This window comes from Vipera ursinii, assembly GCF_947247035.1.
Source record: "Vipera ursinii genome assembly, chromosome: 4".
NCBI classification, from domain to species: Eukaryota; Metazoa; Chordata; class Lepidosauria; order Squamata; family Viperidae; genus Vipera; species Vipera ursinii.
The window spans coordinates 92,244,264-92,263,757 of NC_139514.1; the positions used below are offsets into that span (position 1 = coordinate 92,244,264).

The window sequence follows — 19,494 nt, forward strand, 5'->3', positions numbered from 1 at the left end:
CAGCTCTTTTTCATTTCCTAATCTTGCTTCTGTTCCAAAACATACTAAGCAATGCTGGCAGAAACACTACAGGGTCAGTGTGGGGTGTCAGTTATTTATTTTACTTACTTACTTACTTAAAACATACAGCTGCTCATTTTATATCAAACTCTGGGTGGTTCCTAATTAGGAATGAAAACAATATCAATAATAAAGTAACATAAAATATTAATAACTATTAATACCACAAGCATGTTTTTATTTGCTAAAAATGTAATAGGAATTGCAGTTTGGGACTGCTGTAAGTGCACACTTGGAAACAGACTCATCTGAATGGCATGATGGCTAACTAATGCCAACAGCTTTTTGTCTCCTTTGCAGCTTGAAATCTAAACTAACTGCTATGGTCCATAGCATTGTCATCCTGAATGTTGATTGATTGATTGTGGCGTATGTCTCTTGTGTTGAAGCCAAGCTTGTAGATCTGGAGATTGCAATAAAAGAATGGGAAGGCGTTGACAGACTTTTCTATGGGTGAATGTTGAGTAGAGATTCAGTAAAGAATTGAATTTGTGTATTATATCCCTTATGTCTTTGTATTGAGCCTATCAAATTTGTTGAAAGTGGTGGCATTTTAGAAATTTGTTGGATCATCTCCAGGCCAGTTTCCTTGGGCCTGGTGAAAGGAAATGCCTCAAATAAGACAGCTTACAAGGCAGAATTGTACATTTTGCAAATAGCTCTATGTCTCCTTTTGTCTAAAAAAATCCCTTGCAGCAATTATGTTTATAAGGACCAGGACCAGTGTGTTATTTTCCCTCCACATTGTAAAGAAAACATCAGAAAGTATAGCTTTCCCAGGAACTACTCAATTAAATTAATGTGAGGTAATGGATGGAGAGAAAATAGTTCCAATTCAGTTTAACGTATAAGTAAGATACAACCATTAAAATTCAGTATAATTAAATCTATATTAAAGTATAAGGTTTAGGATGTTAATGTAAAAGTAATATTGATGTGAGCCACATATTTCTTTACTGTATCATACATTTTAGCACAATCTGGGCCTTCAGAGGTAATCTAGCATTTGTTTTGACAATTTGGATGCTAAGAGCAAGGCTACATGTAATTATCCAGTGGCATGTTTGAATTACATGCAAAGATATAGAAAATCAGATCTACCACAGTTTGGAAATATTGCAACATTCAAGCAAATGGCTTAAAGAAATTCCCTTGAAATGTGTGAAGAATAAATTCCCAGGTTGGCTCCCAATTTTTTATTGATTTGAAGCCATAGTTTGGATATTAATTTTGTGTTAATTTATTAACATTTCCTTAAATCTAGTCATTATTCATTTGTTTTAACCTATTATTATTTTAATAGTCTAGTGTTTGGGGGACATTTGGATATCCATACTGGTGGTATAGATCTTGCATTTCCTCATCATGAAAATGAAATTGCTCAATGCGAGGCTTATCATCAATGTGAACAATGGGGAAATTATTTTCTACATTCTGGTAAGTTCTGGTTTAAATAAACTTTTAAATTTTTTTATTCCTTTTATTTAAATAATCAGGATTCATGAAATTACATAGCTATGAAGGACAATGAACTTTGTGAAGAACACATTAAATAAATCAAGATATATAGAAACTATCATAAAGTGAGCTTATTTCATGGCCTACAAGATGTTTACATGTTGAAACTATTGAGGTTTATTATACCTTAGCCTGCGGGCCGGTTTCATCATACCAAAGCCACGCCCATCCCATTGCCGGCAATGCAAAAAAAATCATGACACGTCATGTAATGTGGCAAGTTTGACACCCGTGATATAATGTTTAGGCAGATTTTATAACATGAGTCACTTTAACTGCTTGGAGTATCTCTGGCTGACCTTTCCAAGGATAAACAGTGCAGGGCTCATCCATCTATTTGGGTGGTTAAACATGAAAAATTAAGACAAAAGTTTACTTGGACCCTGATTTTTAGAACTAATGGAAATTCATAAAAGTTTACTTTGTTGTCCCCTTTCTCTCTGAACATGCCCGTGGGAGGGGAAAAATACAAAGGTAAAATTGAATAATAGGAAACACCTTGGGGAGGTAGGGATAAACAATCTCATTCCTTTGTCCTTTGGGGAGATGGGTGTGTGCAATAGGCTATAGCCTCTTGGATGGGGGTTATTATTATTATTATTTATTAAATTTTTATACCGCCCTTCTCCCGAAGGACTCAGGGCGGTGAACAGGGCATATAATAAAACTACAAAAGTACAAAAGTTAAAAAAGAATTAAATTATTGCCCAAAATAAAACAGTAAAAATATACAAATATTAAAACCCTAAGTTAACTCCCCATCAGGCCAGGCCAGCTTGTTCAAATAAATGGGTCTTTAACCCGCGCCGGAAGGAGCGGAGATCCGGTGCCATCCGGAGCTCGACCGGCACTTGATTCCACAGAGCTGGGGCGCCCACAGAGAAGGCCCTCCCCCTGGGGGCCACCAGCCGGCATTCTCTGACCAGAGGCACCCTGAGGAGGCCCTCTCTGTGGGAACGCACAGGGCGGAGGGGAGTCGATGCCGGCAGCAGGTGGACTAGATGACCTACAAGGTATCTTCCAACTGTGATTCTGATTCTGATAGCCATTTTATGAATAGAATTCACAGCTATGGCAGCCATTTTGTGAGAGCTTCTATTATATAATATTTCCAAAAGTATTAAATGTACCTGTGGCCCCCAAATTGTTGCATACCCAGATTTGTAGAGGAAGACTGGTTATCTTTCAAAAAAGAAGATACCTACATTTGAGAATACACATACTAAGGGTAATTCTTTTTAATATTTGTTTAATTTGAAATTTTGAATATAATACTTTTGCAACAATCAAAATGTCTTTGATCACTTAATGGCATCACCACACAAGTGACATATATTTAACAGGCATTAAATCTCGAATGACCAATTTTCCACAAGTCTTTTAAAGTGTTCTAAGTTTTTCAGCACATATTTCTTCCATGGAGGCTATTTTAATAGGAGTCAATAATTTTCCACCTCCAATGTTCCTATAAGTTGTTTTCAGTGCCAGGTATTCCCATCTTTGAAGATAGTGTCAAGGACAGCTCTGTTATTCAGTCAGCTTTCACAACAGGCAAAAGGTTTACTTGCTATTCCAAGTTTAGCCACAAGATGTCATCAATAGCATATAGAATAAGTTGTGAAGTTCTTTTTTCTCTCAAATTAATATAAAGCTTTTGTATAATTACTCCATTCTTTTTTCCTTAATTCACATCTTAAACAGAAAATAGGGTAGTAGATCCCCACCAAAAATAGGAGCTTTTTAATAAGTAGAAATAAGATTGCTTAATTTCTTTGCTTAATCAGTTGGTGTTTTTTTCTTTGACGCTTTAAGGCTTAAAATGTTATTCCCCAAGTATACAAATGCCGTTTTCAAAAAAGGGGGGAGGAAATTTTCGGAAAACCCCCACAGGAAGGCAGATAGGGGGATAAGAAAGGTAAGGTCTCACCCAGGTCCTCCAGATTGCTTCGTTGTGCTAGATGGTGCTTTTGGCTTTCGGCAGGGAACGGCTTAATGATCAGCCATCTTGATGGCCGATCTCCTCTTCTTCGGGCCAAAGGAGCTGCTCCGAATTCAAGCGGAGGGCTGCTGCCCTTCCGCAATCACAAGGTGTGGTCATCCCTCCAGGGCAACTTTCGACCCTTTTCAGGGTCCTCCAATGAAGAAGGATTGGACGGCAGGGAGAGAGCTCTTCCTGCACGTCCGAAAGTGCCATGTGCACAAACCGGAAGCCCATATATGTATCTTTTAATGTATGTTTGCCACCCTGAGTTGTTTATAAAAAATAATGAAGACTGGGATGAAAATAAATAAACATTACCAGGATGGAAGCTGCTGTGTCCATTAATTGGTTTTAAAATGTCTACAAAGTTTCTTTAACTTGGTGTGAATTAATAATTGACTATCAGTTTGAGAAAATAAATGGTCAGTGTTCTGTAACAGAATATAGAATTAAAGTAAACTAAATAATAATATCTTCTAGCTTTTCTTGCAATATTTATGAAATGTACTGATGGATAAAATATAGCATACTATGTATTATCACATGTAGAATCCAGAAATACTGTGACAGCTGTAAGCTCTTGAACTATAGCCTGTAAAAGAAGCTTCTATCTCAAGAAGTGCATTTTTTTTTCTAAAAGCAGACTAAATGATATACAAAAATGTTATCTTGAGTATTTTTTTGCCATAAAATATATCCTGTAATTAATGAATTGATAGAAAATGAGAAGTTTCATTATCTCTCTATTTGGCAATATTTAATTACTTAAATTTTATCATAAGACACATCCCTAAGTCATTTACCAAAAATATATTTTTATCTGTGTGAGGTTTTGAATTGTTCTTACTATTTATTGATACATAAAAATAACGGATAATATTTAAATATGAATGTTGAAATAAGTCTCATTTTTTTGGTTTTCCTGTCTCCTATTAAGAAAAATAATTTTCTTTTGTCTTTCCTAATTCTGGAGCAGTTTTTGTTTTTAAAACAAAGCAGGAACTTGTTTTTTCATTCCAGGACATCTGCATATTAGAGGGAGTAAAAAAATGTCAAAATCATTAAAAAACTACATTACAATTAAGGTACTGTAAACTCACGTTATCTAGCTATTTCTTAATATTTTTCTGGGCAAAACTGTAGGATTTGGACTGTGCAGAAGGTGGATGGGATGTGGCTTGTGGAGGCTAGTGTGAAGAGAATTTGAACAGGAGCATTGGGATCTTTTCTTGAACAAATTTGGTAGATATCTTAAGACAAATGTTTATAGAGGCAGATAGAGTAATAGGAGCTTCCAGTTTCTATTCTTTGAAGTTGGGCAGAACCCTTAAAAATGAACAGTACAGTCCTAGGCATTATTATGCAGAATTTACTCTCTGAGGCCACTGGGGCAGAGGGTTAAATTGTATGTTAAAAAAGAGAATTGCTCTGTTTGCTGTGACTGCATGTCCCCTTTCTTGCAAATAGAAGATACAAGAGTATGCCACAGTGTCAACACCTCTTGCCAGCAGTTTTGTGCCTTCTATGAGGGCAATTCAGAAATAACCCCCCATTTGGTTATCAATCACAGACACTCACAGATACAGAATTTTTATTATGCACTTTAGAAAGCTTCAACATTATGTTACTCTTCAACATAATCACCATTCAAATTGAGGCACTTGTCATAACATCTTACAAGGTTTGAAATTCCTTAGTAGTCGCTCAACGTGAAATCTGAGCTATGGGGGGTGATCAAAAACATCCCAATGGAACTGCTTCAAAAGTTCTTGGGTGCGTCTATCGGTGTACAGGTGAACATTATTGTGAACTAACACTACACTGGAAGTCATGCACCGACTCTTGTTATGGATGGCTCATCTGAGTTTTTGTAATGTTTCACAGTAGACTTCTGAATTGATGATCGAACCATGCTCCATGAACTTCACTAGCAGTACTTCTTTGGCATTTTCTATGGCACCACTTCCAGTGTTGTGTTGATTCACGATAATCCTCGCCCGCACACCACTAGATGCACTCAAGAACTTTTGAAGCAGTTCCATTGGGATGTTTTTGATCACCCTCCCCCATAGCCCAGATTTGGCACTGAGTGACTACCACTAAGAAATTTCAAACCTTATAATATGTTATGACAAGTACCTCAATTTGAATGGTGATTATGTCAAAAAGTAATGTAATGTTGTACTTTTCTAATATGTATAATAAAAGTTCTGTACCTGCGAATGTCTGTCATTGATAACCAAATAAAGATTTATTTCCGAATTGCACTTGTATATCTCTTACTTTCATTACTATCCATTTCTTGTTCTTCTTATCAAAGAATAGGCTCTGTCCCTGTTTGACTCTGAGTGATCCTACCAGACACAATATATAAAATAGGGCTGGTCAGCTGACTTGCCACTAAACGGTGCTGGCCTTTTTCACTGAGGAAACTGAATCTCTTTCACTTTGGACTATAATAGACTGAAATTAGTTACCATGCGCCAATATGGTATATATTTTCAGTTTGCTTTAACCTGAACTTGCTGAGTTTCTGTACAATTTTAGTTTTAATATATTTTACATTTCTAAAATATTAATGTTTCTGAAAAAAACAAGTGGGTATTGCCAGTCACCCAGGAGAGAGTCATGATGGGCTTTTGCCGTCTTGCATTTCCACATCTCTGCATCCATAAGAAATAGAGCTATGCTTTGTTTTCAGCAAAAGGCCCAAATGCTTTGTCAGATTCTGCCAGATGTCATGATATGGGGCATAAGGCTGAGTGTAGGCTGCAGAAATGGAAGAACAACTTTAAAATGAGGAGAAAGAGTCGCATGAGGCAAAAGTCTTCCAGTTGAATCCCAGAAACCTTTCCAGGGGTTAGATACAGTGTGTGTACACATTATTTACAGGGTGGGATGACACACTCTTTCTTGCAGTGTGCCTAGCTCTGAGTGTGCTTGTATTCGTCTCTTTCTCTGTTTTTGCCATCTTATGTATGTGCACTGAGAGAGCAAGTGCATTTTAAAGCTTCCCCTTTTTTTACTGGTCTTATCTCCGCCTCATGTTTAGGGCTGCAATGATTTTTGAGAAAATATCAGATTTGCTAACTGGTCTGGACAGATTTTTTCCAGTTCAAACCTTGAATAATCATTAGATCTAAAAGCAAATATTGGCATCCCTGCATGTTGATAATGTGCTACATTTTAATCTAGAGGTTGGGATGTGATGGAAAGCATTTGAATTCTGAAATGGGGCCCATCCACGCCTTGCCAAATTCTTCATGATCTAACTCTGTTAGCAAAATCAAGAATGAGACTCTTTCCTCTTTTTTTTGTTTCCTTAGGATTTTCTAAAAGAATTTTCATCTGATCAGTTTAGAATGTTTTGTTTGCGGACCAAATACAGCTCAGGTAAGAAAATTTCTTGGACTACAAATGACTTTACAAGATGTATATTGTTGATGAAATTGCAATTAGATGCTTATTTTATGTGCATACGTCTGAAATGACTACTTTTAAAATGTTTTCAGGGGACAGCTTTAAATTTTAAGATCATTTTGTTTCATTCTTAATTTCAGCTAAACTTTAAAATATATCCTTTTTCCAACTGGCAACTGAAGAAAAAGGCTCTATGCTTTATTTTCATAGCGAAATTAATAAGAGTTCAGATTTTGACTGATGCAGGAATATTTAGTGACATTTGATGAACTTGTGGTTTAAATCCATGTTCCATGTTATTTCATTGGAAGATTTCAGTGTGTTTAGATGTTTCATAAAACAGGGCTTTTCAACCAGTGGTACAGGTACCAGCTGTGGTACATTGGCACCTGGCAGGTGGTACACGACCATCCTAGAAAAGTGGTAGTGGGGGAGGGGAATGAGCTGAACCGGTGGCAGCACCGCACAAGCCTGAGCGAGAGACGGCTGGAGCTACAGGGCTATCAGGGCTCAGGGGAAGCACCAGGATCAGTGGATCTTCGGGGCTGTCAGGGCTCAGTGGAAGTGCCAGGATCAGCGCCAGGCTCCAGCTGGAGCTCGGCGCTGATCCTGGCACTTCTGAGCCCAGAAGAAGCGCCAATCAGCTGGAATGTTGCAGCATCTCCAGGGTCTTGTGATTTACATTCAGATGCTTGGCAACTGATTCATATTTATGACAGTCAGTGTCCCAGGGTCATGTGAAGTGACCAAAACATGCTGCAACCACCCAGCATGCGGGGGGAATAAAAACCAAACACCCCCCCACCCCACCCCTGCTACCAATCCTCAACAGAAATGCTCACAACAATGAAAACCTTGGACAGCGGGAAGAGCGCCGCCAGGCAGGCAGGCAGGCAGGTGTCTTGCTCAGCTGTGGCTTGGGGGGCACTTTTTTCAGTGCCATTGTAACTGAACAGTCACTAAGTGAACTGTTGTGAGGACTACCTGTACTTCATCACTTTTCCTTTTTTTTTTGGTCATCAAGTTTTTGACACCTTGCTTGGCGACTGGTGGTACTCAGATGTTGCCATATCCTTAAAAGTGGTACAATGGGTGAAAAGGTTGAAAAGCCCTGTCATAAAATACATTTTCAATACCCTGAAAAGATCTGCACATCATAGGGTTGTTGGGGAAATTGCAGGAATACATTCAATGTATATCACTTGGGGCAGGGGTCCCCGAACCTCGGCCCATGGCCTGGTGGCAGGCCACTGCCCATTTGGAACTGGGCCATGGAAGCGGTGGGTGCATGCAAAGCTGCATTTGTGAAAGTGGTGCGCATGGCTGCGCTGAAGCTATCCCTCCCCTCCCCCACCGCCACCACCAGCGGTCTTGCCCAGCCAGAAGGGCTGGGAACGCTGACTTTGAGGAAAAGCAAGACATAAATCTAATAGATAAAAGGATTCTTTTCCTTTTTAACAGCGAGACTACAGTATCACATTGATTGGCTGTTTACTAAAATCTGAAATGGAACATCAGTGATATTGCTGCTTTTATTTGCAATAGATGCATATGGAAAGACACATAAAAAATCTGATTGTGTATTTGAAGTGTATATCAAACATATCCCCTCATCTGTGTGCTTTGATCTAAAAACAAAGACATAACAAACAAATAATGCCAAGTCTGAGTTGAAGAGAACGAAGTGAAGTTTTCCAAGAATTTATACCATGGGGGCTTTGTAAAATCTGTCAAAACATGGTCTATCTATGGTGGTCCTGAAGCATTATTCCTCCTCCTTTGATCCAGAGTCAACACAAAAATCCATTTGTATGTGAAAAAGATGTTGTCCTCCCCACTGTTATATGTACTCTGTCATCTAAACACTATGTTTGCTTACCCTATCTACCTATGCATTCACTCAGCCTTTTTCTCTTGCTTGCCTGCTCAATCTCTGCTTTATTGCTGATTGTGCATTTAGTCTCTCCTTCCCACCCTGTCTCCTATCCATTCACTAGCCTTACACAACCAGCCTCTTCCACTCAGACAAGCCATTTTTCTGGGTATGACAGTAATGCTGCCTAATGCTTCTGGTCAGTCAACCTCATGTCACATACCTTGGTTTCCCCAAAGTCAGTCCTTTTATTATAATGTCAGTACCTGTAGATGAGGTTGTTGGAAATACTAAGGAACTGTTACCTCGGCAAAAGGGGCTAAAACATTTCCACGTCTAGAGTACGAAAATAACATTTGGAAGTAGCTCAGAGAAGTTCCTCCCTAATTCACTGGGTTACAAGGAGATGGAGGTTGAACACAATCAAACTTTCAAAATTCTGTTATTATAGCCAGTCTCAATAAAGTATAGTTTTAACTTTCCTATGGAGTTAATTTCCTGGTCTGGTCTACTTGGAGAGCTAGCGGTACCTTTATTTCTCAATCACATGTTCATTAGCAATATGGTTCTCTGATTCAATCCATGGCATTGGAAATAGTACATTTTACTTGATGGAGCAGATAATTTTTCAGTTGCTGCTTTGTGACACCCCCCCTGCTCCCTAGCTTCAGCAAATCAGATTTTGTAAGAGGGCATTTCAAAACACCAACAGAAAAGAAGAAAATGTGGGATCCTATTTTTCAAAAGTAGTATTGCCTATACAAGAGAATAGCTTTAAATTTGTTTTAGAACAAGATGATTATTAGTTCCAGATTCTCCCAGTGACTTCCTCCTGAAAGTTAATATACCCAGAACTTTCTGGTATGAAACAGTTCATTCTCTTTAAACAGGTCTGGTACAGTTATAAAAAAGGTAATAGACTGAAGAAATTCCTTCAAAAACCATTAATTGTTGGGTAATGCAGTTAATCCAGTCAAGCCCATTAATGGATAGTAATAAAGATACCTGCATGCATTCATTCTCTGTGCCCAAGCAATAAATGTATAGTTTAGTAAAAGCTATTAAATTCTGTGGAACATCTACATCTTTGAAATTGGACTTAGTAGCATTACAGTACTTTTTTTTTGAGCTTACCTTGGAGTGTGAGGTGGACCAGAAAATCCATTTTATTCTACAGCTTGTTTCCATTTATTTATGGAAATTGGGTGAAAGTAAAATAGATGAAGAAACAAGGAAGGAACATTTTTAGAAATATCGTTATTTTATTTTAGTGCTGCTTAGAGCAATCTGTCTGCTACTAATAAGTGTCCAGAACAATAATTTGCAATATCTACACTGTTAATTCTTTTATTACAGATAGTCCTCGAGTTTCGAATGTAATGGAGCCTACCCATTCCATTCGTAACTCGAGGATTTGTATGAGTGAATCTCGTACCTTGAACGCGATTCACTCCCATCTTTCACCCATGCATTCGCTAATTTAATATGTGGGTGAATGTGTGGCTCATTACGTGAACACGAGGTATCTTGACAATGGGGAAGGCCATGAGGGGCCTGGTGATGGAACAAGGCCATCTGCTTCAGACCACCCAAGTGCTCCCCCACTGAGATAACTCAGACTCCCTCCCCTGGGGTCCCCACAATTACTCCCCCACCCAATCATGCTGCGCCAGGTCACTTATCTTGTGAAGATCTGTCTCCTCTCCAACCTCTGTTTCTGTGCTCCCAGCAAGAGCAGAGGGAGACCTCTGGAAGCACATGGCCACCTCCCTGGCCTCTGTTCTGGGCCTCGGAGGCATAAAGGAGGCCGCCGAGGCCCAGAATGGACCTCCGGAAACACTTGGCCATCACCCATGGCCTCAGTTCTGGGCTTCGTAGGCCTCGTGGAGGCTTCCGAGGCCCAGAACACACCTTTGGAGCCCTGCTGAAGTGTCCCCCGGCATCATTTGTGGGTGGCAAGAGCCTGGAAAAGACCTCCGATGTCCATATCTGACCTTCGGAGCCCCACTGAAGTGTCCCCGGCATCATTTCAGGGCATCGGTGGCCTTTTCCAGGCCACTGCCACCCGGAAATGACAGTGGGACACCCTTCAGTGGGGCTCCGAAGGCCCAATCCGTGTGTTGGAGGCCTTTTCTGGGCTGCTGCTGCCCAGAAACGATGCCGGGGGATGCTTCAGTGTGGTTCCAAAGGCCTAATCCAGGTGTTGGAGGCCTTTTCTGGGCCACTGCCACCCTAAAGGATGCTGGGGGATGCTTCAGTGGAGCTCTGAAGGCCTGATCCGGGCATCGGAGGCCTTTTCCAGGCTGCTGCCACACAGAAATGACACAGAGACACTTCAGCTGGGCTCCGATGGCCTGATCCGTTTGTTGGAGGCCTTTTCTGGGCTGCTGCTGCCTGAAAATGATGCCAGGGGATGCTTCAGCATGGCTCCAAAGGCCTGATCCAGGTGTCGGAGGTCTTTTCTGGGCCGCTGCCATCCTAAAGGACGCTGGGGGATGTTTCAGTGGGGCTCTGAAGGCCTGATCCGGGTGTCAGAGGCCTTTATCAGGCTGCTGCCACCTAGAAATGATGCCGGGGGACGCTTCAGCGGGGCTCCAAAGGACCATTATGGGCCTCCGAGGCCCAGAGCGGAGGCTATAGGCATTGGCTACATGCTCCTGGAGGTCCTTTCTGGGCCTCGGAGGCCTCCTCCAAGCCTCCAAGGCCCAGAATGAAGGCAGGGGGAGGCTTTTGCATGCCTCTGGAGGTCCATTCTCCCTGGCTTCAGTTCTGTTCTCTGTTGCAGAGAACAGAGGCGTAAACTACCATGAGATCACATGAGATCAGTAACGTGAGATCTTGTGCCACTGATCTTGCGTGATCTTGTGTTACTTTAGGCCTCCATTCTCTGCAAACGCACTGAAGGAAACAGTCAAGAAAGCGAAGGATCTCTCGATCTTTGCAAGGTGAGTACCCATAGGCCTAGTGCCTAGGGAGACCTGGGGCAGGGGTGGGGAGTGAGGGAATAGCTAAGGTGAATGTTGCAGTGCCACTGCGGTTGTTCATAAGGGTGAACGACTGCCGTGGTGCAGCAACATTCGTAATTTTTGGAGTTTTTCGTAAACACTAGGGGGCACATTGTACAACTTCAAATGTTTGCTAAGGGAACGCTCATAATTCAGGGGTTACCTGTACTATTTTGCCCTCTTATTATGTACCTTGAACAATTCCCAAAGATAGAAATCTAATGATAGAATATTACTTGTTTTGATATCTTATTCATGTATTATATTTCTTCCAGGCATTTATGTCTGTTTATTGTCCCAAATATTGTTAATGCTGCTGCTATTTTTTTCAATTTTAGTTCTAGTGTTCTATAGCAGAGGTCTGCAACCTTTTGGGCACCAGGGACCGGTTCCGTGGAGAGAGGTTTTTTTCATGGACCAGAGGGGGCGTGGTTTCGCATGCTACCTGCAGCCTGCGGATGGGGCTTTGCTTGTTTGCGGAGACTGGTTGTTGGCATGCTGCAGACAACTGCCAGTCCCTGGACCGGGGGTTGGGGACCCCTGTTCGTTAAAACAAATCCTTCCAAAAATGGAATTAACAGGATATATATAACAACAAAAAAATCAAAATTCTTTGATAGAATAAGATATTCTTCTCATATCCTTTGATAATTTTCGATATATGCAAGAAATCCTCCACTGAGAAATTTTGGACAGGGAAAGGGCAGGGAAAGGACAGTATTGGTGTTGTTCAATTTTAAAATGCTCTTCTATTTTCTAATATTGTCAAACTGTTTATATTATTCCATATAAATTTATTTTCCTAGGAGTGGAATATAGTAATGATACCATGAATGATGCAAAGAATATTCTTCACACAATACATTCTTTTATAAGCACTGCCAATGCCTATATGAAAGGACAGTTTGACTGTGATGCCATTAGGGAAGATGAACTTTGGGAGAAGTAAGTGCTATATATTCTTTATAATTTGCATTTGTGATTGGCCTTATGGAGACGAACAACGTGGTAGAAATCTGAACAGAAACTGCTTCAAGCAACAAGCATGATTTTAAGATATTTCCTTGTAATTAACTTCTGCATGTAAAACTTAATATATAAGGATGACAATTTAATATGAGTTGGTTGTCTGTCGGGTGCCATAGACTACAAATAGAAAAGTAATGGAGTCTTTTTTTTAGTTCATTTTCTTGTATGCATGAGGGCAGCATCTCTTCTGAAGGCTGACCTTTCTGCATTTTTTGCAGTTTATATTAAAAATAAATTAATGTCAAATTTTAGTAAATCTCCCATGAAAGCATAAACTTAAGCAATTCAGCCACCTTGCATGATTTCAACCACTTCATTTTTTTTTAAATGAAGAGCCATCTAGTGGTGACTTGGGCATCTTAGTGACTACAAGTGCCAGGTTCTTAACCCTATGTTAACAATTCTAAAGGTATTTTATCTAGACCTAAAATATGATTGAGGAAATAGCTTGTTTTAAACAAAGCATGCAATTCTTCACTTTAATTTTTTTCTAACTAGGACACTATCAGTGAATTGGTGTATTGCTTAACAGCAACTTTTAGCATTCTTAGCATGATTTCATATATTTTAACATACACATATTACACACACATGCTCAGAACATGTCAGGGATAATTGTAGAAAATGGCTGCGGTTTCCATTTAAAACAGTTTTTCAGTTTGACATCTGAATTGAAGTATTTTTTATTTGCTGACTGGCTTATATCAATGAGACAAAGTTTTGTTTCTTGTGCCTTACCTTCTCCATTTTTCTTCAAGACTAGCTCTTACTAAGACAACAGTAGAGGCAGCATGTGCAGATGACTTCGACACTCCCAGGGCTATTCATGCAATTTTGGACCTCATTCACTATGGCAACAGACAGCTTAAAACCGTCACTAAGGTAACCCATTAAGACACAAAGATCAGAAAATGACAATTGTCTATAACTCTAAACTGACTGAAATCAGAGTATTTTTTAGCAACTTATTTCATTCTTATAACAGGCTTTATCTGTACTGCATTTGCAGAAAGTCAAAATTGAATTTGTTATGCTTTAAATTGCTCAAATTTTATTTTGGTTATTACTGGATTTGTAGCAGCTTATGAAGGATGCTGTTTTCTTTGTTAATCATTGGATTTTTTTATTTGCCTTTCTGGAGAGGCCTTTCCTATCTCCTCCCCTTGTCAGATGGTGGTTGATTGTGAAGACATTTTTCAAGCTTCCCCTGCATTTGTTGTACAGCTTTGTAAAATAGGGATTCCCAAATTTTTCTACTCATTGACCTCTTCATGAAGTTTGATTGTTCATCGACACCCAAACATTTATTATATGAACATAATTTAACAAATACTTTAGCTAATCATACTATGAATAATATTAATAAAGTTGAGGGGCTATGCTGGTGGTAGTGTACTCTACTGGAAGGGTAACTCATGCTAGACAGGTCTTAGCAGAAGAGCCAGACTAATGTATCCTTCAGCCTATTTAATTTGACGATAAACCAGAAGAATCCTATGCTGAATTGGTTGTTACCCAGGTAAACAAGGACTACATCAGAATTTAACAATAAGAGAGTTGAAAGGGACCTTGGAGGTCTTCTAGACCAGGGGTAGGCAACCTTGGCTCTTTTATGACTCATGGACTTCAACTTCCAGAATTCCTGAGTCAGCACTCAGGAATTCTGGGAGTTGAAGTCCATGAGTCATAAAAGAGCCAAGGTTGCCTACCCCTGTTCTAGACCAACTCCCTGCTCAAGCAAGAAATCCTATACCGTTCCAAACAAGTGATTATCCAGTCTCTTTTTAAAGGCGCCAGTGAAAGAGCAACCACAAGTTCTGAATGCAAGTCATTCCACTAATTTATTGTTCTCGTGAGGAAATTTCTCATTAGTTCTAGATTGCGTCTCTCCCAGATTAGTTTCCATACATTGCTTCTTGCCTTCCTTCAGGTGCTTTGGGAAATAGGTTGATCCCTTCTTTTTTGTGGCAGCCCTTCAAATATTGGAACACTGGTATCATGTCACCCCAGATGTATATATTAATATTGTGCCTTAGTTATGTGGCCCACTTTCCATTTTTATACTTATCCTTTTTATCTTTTAGTTTATCAGAGGGTTCTTTGTGCATCCATCAGGTGTTAGAGCTCCTGGGTATCTTAACAACAACTGGGCAACAGGACTCGGGAGCTACGGTTAGGCAACCAGGCCCTGGCCCTGTAGGAGTAAGAATAGCAACTACAGACAAGACAAAAGAATACTGCATTTGAAAATCATACCAATATGGCCTGCTATTATAAAGCTGAACTAACAAAGCAGGGAATGTTTGAACCTCGGAAAAAAATATCACTGAATAACAATTAAAGGCTAAAGGAGATTCATTTTCAGAAATAAAATATTCAAGGATGCAGAACTGGAGGAGATTAAGAAAAATTGTAAAAATAGAAGACCCCCAAAACAATAGAAAAATAGTAGAAAAGCCTCAGATAATTATAAATATAAAAAAATGATATGAACTACAAAAATTATAATTTAGAAGATGTAAGAACAGTCAGCACAGGCCAGAACTGAAAAAAAAACCTATGAACATAACATGCCCTCTCCCAAAGAATTAAAAAAGAAAATTATGGGATATGAAGAATTACCAGTAGAAAGACAAAAGACTGCCGGCATTGAAAATAGTGCCTCCCGAAGACTTGTCACCTACAATGCAGGATGTAAATTTGCAAGGTTAAAATAACCATCAAAACAGCTTGCTTTAATTACAGCAATGATGGTTGCAGAAGAACTGGGTATTAAAACCAAAAGCTAAATCATTCAATCCCAAAGTGGAAGATCAAACTGGAGGCCCAGAGGAAGAAATTAAGCTCAGATGCAAGTAATTTAAAAAAAACATGAAAGAGCATAAATTGAAGAATGTAATAGAAGCCTAAATAAAAATGCTGGCTTAGCACCAGAAAAATTGAAGCAGCTTGGAAAAATGTAAAGCAATAAGCAACAGCAATCACTGGGAAAATTGATAAATCATCCAATTTAAGGTGGTTGGAAATGAAAAATATGGGCTTGTTGAGAAGGTTTTGGAAAATGAGCAGGTTAAGATCTAATAGGAGAGGCATCCTGCTTCATAACTACATCTGTTCAGTATATAATACTTATTGAAATGAATCAAATCTGATTCATTGAAGTTGCTATTCTGGGTGATGCTACAATTGAGGAAAAACAATTGGAAAAAATTACAAAATACTGGGACTAGCAAATTAAAGTTGAACATTTATAGAAAAAGAAGCCCACGGTTATACCAATAATAATTGGGCCTCACGGGGAATACCTAAACGATTTCCTTGATATATTGAATTTATCAGACCCAAACACCCCAATTTTACAAAAACCACCCTGCTCGGAACTGTCTATATTCTGAGATGTTACCCTAATAATTATTAGCTTCTTGGTTAGAACTTGAATTATTAAGTTGCCATTAGTCTTAGACTGTTAATCTAACTGTAGATAACCTACACATAATATTTACCCTTTGGGATAGTCCTATCAATTCCTGGGGATTGTTATTTTGGGGGACCCTGTTGTAAACTAACTGGATTGTTTTCATTGATTTGGAATCATGGTTTGTGTTAATATGACTGTTGAATGTTGAGTCCTGTCACTCTCGTCTACCTAACTTCCATTCCACTGTTTACTTAACACACACACACTTCCTCTTGGAGAGAACTGGGTTGTTTTTTTCTCCCTCCCCACATCTGTGACTTTTTATCCCTGGTTCATAGTCTCAACCTACCCCTTGAAGTGTCAAGCTTACTTTATTTATTTTATTTATTTTATTTTATTAAACTTATATACCGCCCTTCTCCCGTAGGACTCAGGGCAGTTCACACGGTTTTCTAAAACAGTCCAACAAATTACATAAATTAAAACAATTAAAATGATTAAACTAACCTTGAAACTAAAAACCCCAATAACAATTAAAATACAATTAAAACCCCAGTTAATATTCTCAGTCCAGGCCAGAAAGCTCGAAGAGCCAGGTCTTCAGGTCCCAGCGGAATGAGCGAAGGTCAGGGGAAGTCCTAAGCTCTACAGGTAGCTGGTTCCAAAGGGCTGGCGCACCCACAGAGAAAGCCCTCCCCCTGGGTATTGTCCGCCGGCAATCTTTTACCGGCGGTACCCTGAGAAGACCGACCCTGTGGGAGCGCACAGGACGAAGGGTGCTTGATGCCGGCAGCAGGTGTTCCCTCAGATATCCCGGACCCAAGCCATTTAGGGCTTTATAGGTCATCACCAGCACCTTGAATCTCACCCGGAGGGCAACCGGAAGCCAATGCAGCTCGCGGAGTAGAGGTGTTACATGGGAGTATCGGGAAACCCCCATCACAACCCGCGCGGCTGCATTCTGCACCAGCTGAAGCCTCCGAGTGGTCCTCAAGGGCAGCCCCATGTAGAGAGCGTTGCAGTAGTCCAATCAGGAGGTCATGAGCGCATGAGTGACTGTGCGCAGGGCATCTCGGTCCAGGTAGGACCGCAACTGGTGCACCAGGCGAACCTGGGCAAAGGCCCCCCTGGTCACGGCTCCTATATGGTCTTCAAAACTGAGCCGTGAATCCAGAAGGACGCCCAAGTTGCGAGCCTTATCAACGGGGGGTAACACCTCACCCCCCATCATTAAAGATGGAATGGACTGGTTAGTCCGAGATGCCGGTATGCACAGCCACTCAGTCTTTGCCGGATTGAGATGAAGCCTGTTTCTCCCCATCCAGACCTGGACGCCTCCAGGCAACGAGACATCATGGTGAGGGCATCACTGGGTTGGTTCGGGGTGGAGAAAAAAAGTTGGGTATCATCAGCGTACTGATGATACCCCACCCCGAAACCACGAATGATCTCGCCCTGCGGCTTCATATAGATGTTGAACAGGAGGGGAGAGAGAACTGACCCCTGAGGAACTCCACAAACGAGAGGCCTCGGGGCAGACCTCTGCCCTCCCGTCAACACCGATTGCGAGCGGCCCAGGAGATAGGAGGAGAACCACTGCAAGACAGTGCCTCCCACTCCCAACCCCCTGAGACGCCGCAATAGGATACCATGGTCGATGGTATCAAAAGCCGCTGAGAGATCTAATAGGACCAGGACAGAGGAGTAACCCCTATCTCGGGCCCGCCAGAGATCATTCACCAGCGCGACCAATGCCGTCTCCGTGCTGTACCCGGGCCTGAAACCCGATTGGTACGGGTCCAGATAAGCTTCATGATTTATTTTTTTCTGTATGCACATATTTTCTCCCTCTCAGTATAAGAAAGTGAGTATGGTATCTGCTTTTCTCACAATTTCCGCCTCCCTAATTTTGATAGAATTTCAAATGTTTCTCAATTTATACAAAGTTAGACTTAGAATAATAAAAGTAGAAGGTGGATAAGTCTGCCATGCCCTGTGGTTTTGCATTTGGAAACGTTACTCTTTCCTTCTTTCTCCTCAGTTTCTAAGACTTAGAACTAGTATTGTTTATATGCTTTTGGATTTCTGCTTGGAATCATAAAAGCTGTAGATGTATGTAGATGTAATTAAGCTACTGTACCAAATTACAGAAGCTTTCGCAAAATATGGACCAATGTGTAATCCACAATCTAATTGTACCGCTTTTCTCTGACAGTGAAAAAAACTTGGCAAAAACTTTAATTATAAATAGCAGAAGCCCAGCAACTCTGCAAGTCTTAGTTTCTGACTGTTTGCTCTGCAGTTATATTTTAGTAATTTCCTGCGCAATAGTTAGGTATTTTTAAACATGGTTTTAAGAGAATTGCTTTATGCATCACATGTTGTCCCATCTCCCTTATGATTATAGCTCACCTTGCTATCATTAAGAATTTTCCATTCTTGGATAAAGACAGTTTAGGAAAGATTTAAGATAAAGCAAAAAATTTCTGCAAAGATGCAGAATGGTTGGAAAATGATTCATTTACTTCTTGCATTCATATGCTGAAGCCTTGGTCATCAAAGTGAATGGTTTCAATTATTCCATCTCTTTCTTTGTAACTTTTGAAATCAGGAAACAAGCTCCCCTAGAAGTGCTATTGTGTTTGGAGCTATAGTGTCCTATCTGATGGAATTTTTTAACATGGTTGGAGTCACCTTTGCTGAAAGTCAGGTAAGAGGCTGCTATAAAAGGGGATTTATTAAGAGATTCCATTACTATAGACCAGGGGTGTCAAACTCAATTTCATTGAGGGCCACATCAGCATTGCGGTTGCCCTCAGGGGGCCGGGTGGGTATGGCCTGGGTGGGTGTGGCCTACTGGGTGGGCGTGGCCAGAGTGCGTATGGCCTACTGGGTGGGCGTGGCCAGCTCTACATCGTTCGCATCAAGGGTGCCTATGGGGGCCTGGGGAGGAGTGGGACAGATCTGAGGGTCTCTGGCAGAAGGAGGGTCTCTGGGCCAGGGCCAAGGCAGTGGGGGCCGTTCCCTCACTGTTTCCAGGATGGCTTCGCGGGCCGCATGAAACCACTTCGCGGGCCGGATCTGGCCCCTGGGCCTTGTGTTTGACATGTCTGCTATAGACTAATCCCCCCAAGCATATAACAAATTGTTTGCCAGTGCTTATGGGCTGTGTGAAAACAAATTTCTACAG

The 19,494-nt window shown here is 40.6% G+C and overlaps 1 protein-coding gene across 2 annotated transcripts in view; it reads left to right on the forward strand.

Moving 5' to 3' along the window:
• Positions 1–19,494, forward strand: part of CARS2 (cysteinyl-tRNA synthetase 2, mitochondrial) — a 40,142-nt gene that overhangs the window by 16,339 nt on the left and 4,309 nt on the right. For both annotated transcript variants that reach the window (XM_083363130.1, XM_083363129.1), the window contains exons 8-13: positions 1,364–1,497; positions 4,580–4,644; positions 6,886–6,952; positions 12,664–12,802; positions 13,645–13,768; positions 18,916–19,014. In XM_083363130.1, coding sequence (XP_083219256.1) covers positions 1,364–1,497; positions 4,580–4,644; positions 6,886–6,952; positions 12,664–12,802; positions 13,645–13,768; positions 18,916–19,014 — 628 coding nt within the window. The remainder of the gene's footprint in view (positions 1–1,363; positions 1,498–4,579; positions 4,645–6,885; positions 6,953–12,663; positions 12,803–13,644; positions 13,769–18,915; positions 19,015–19,494) is intronic.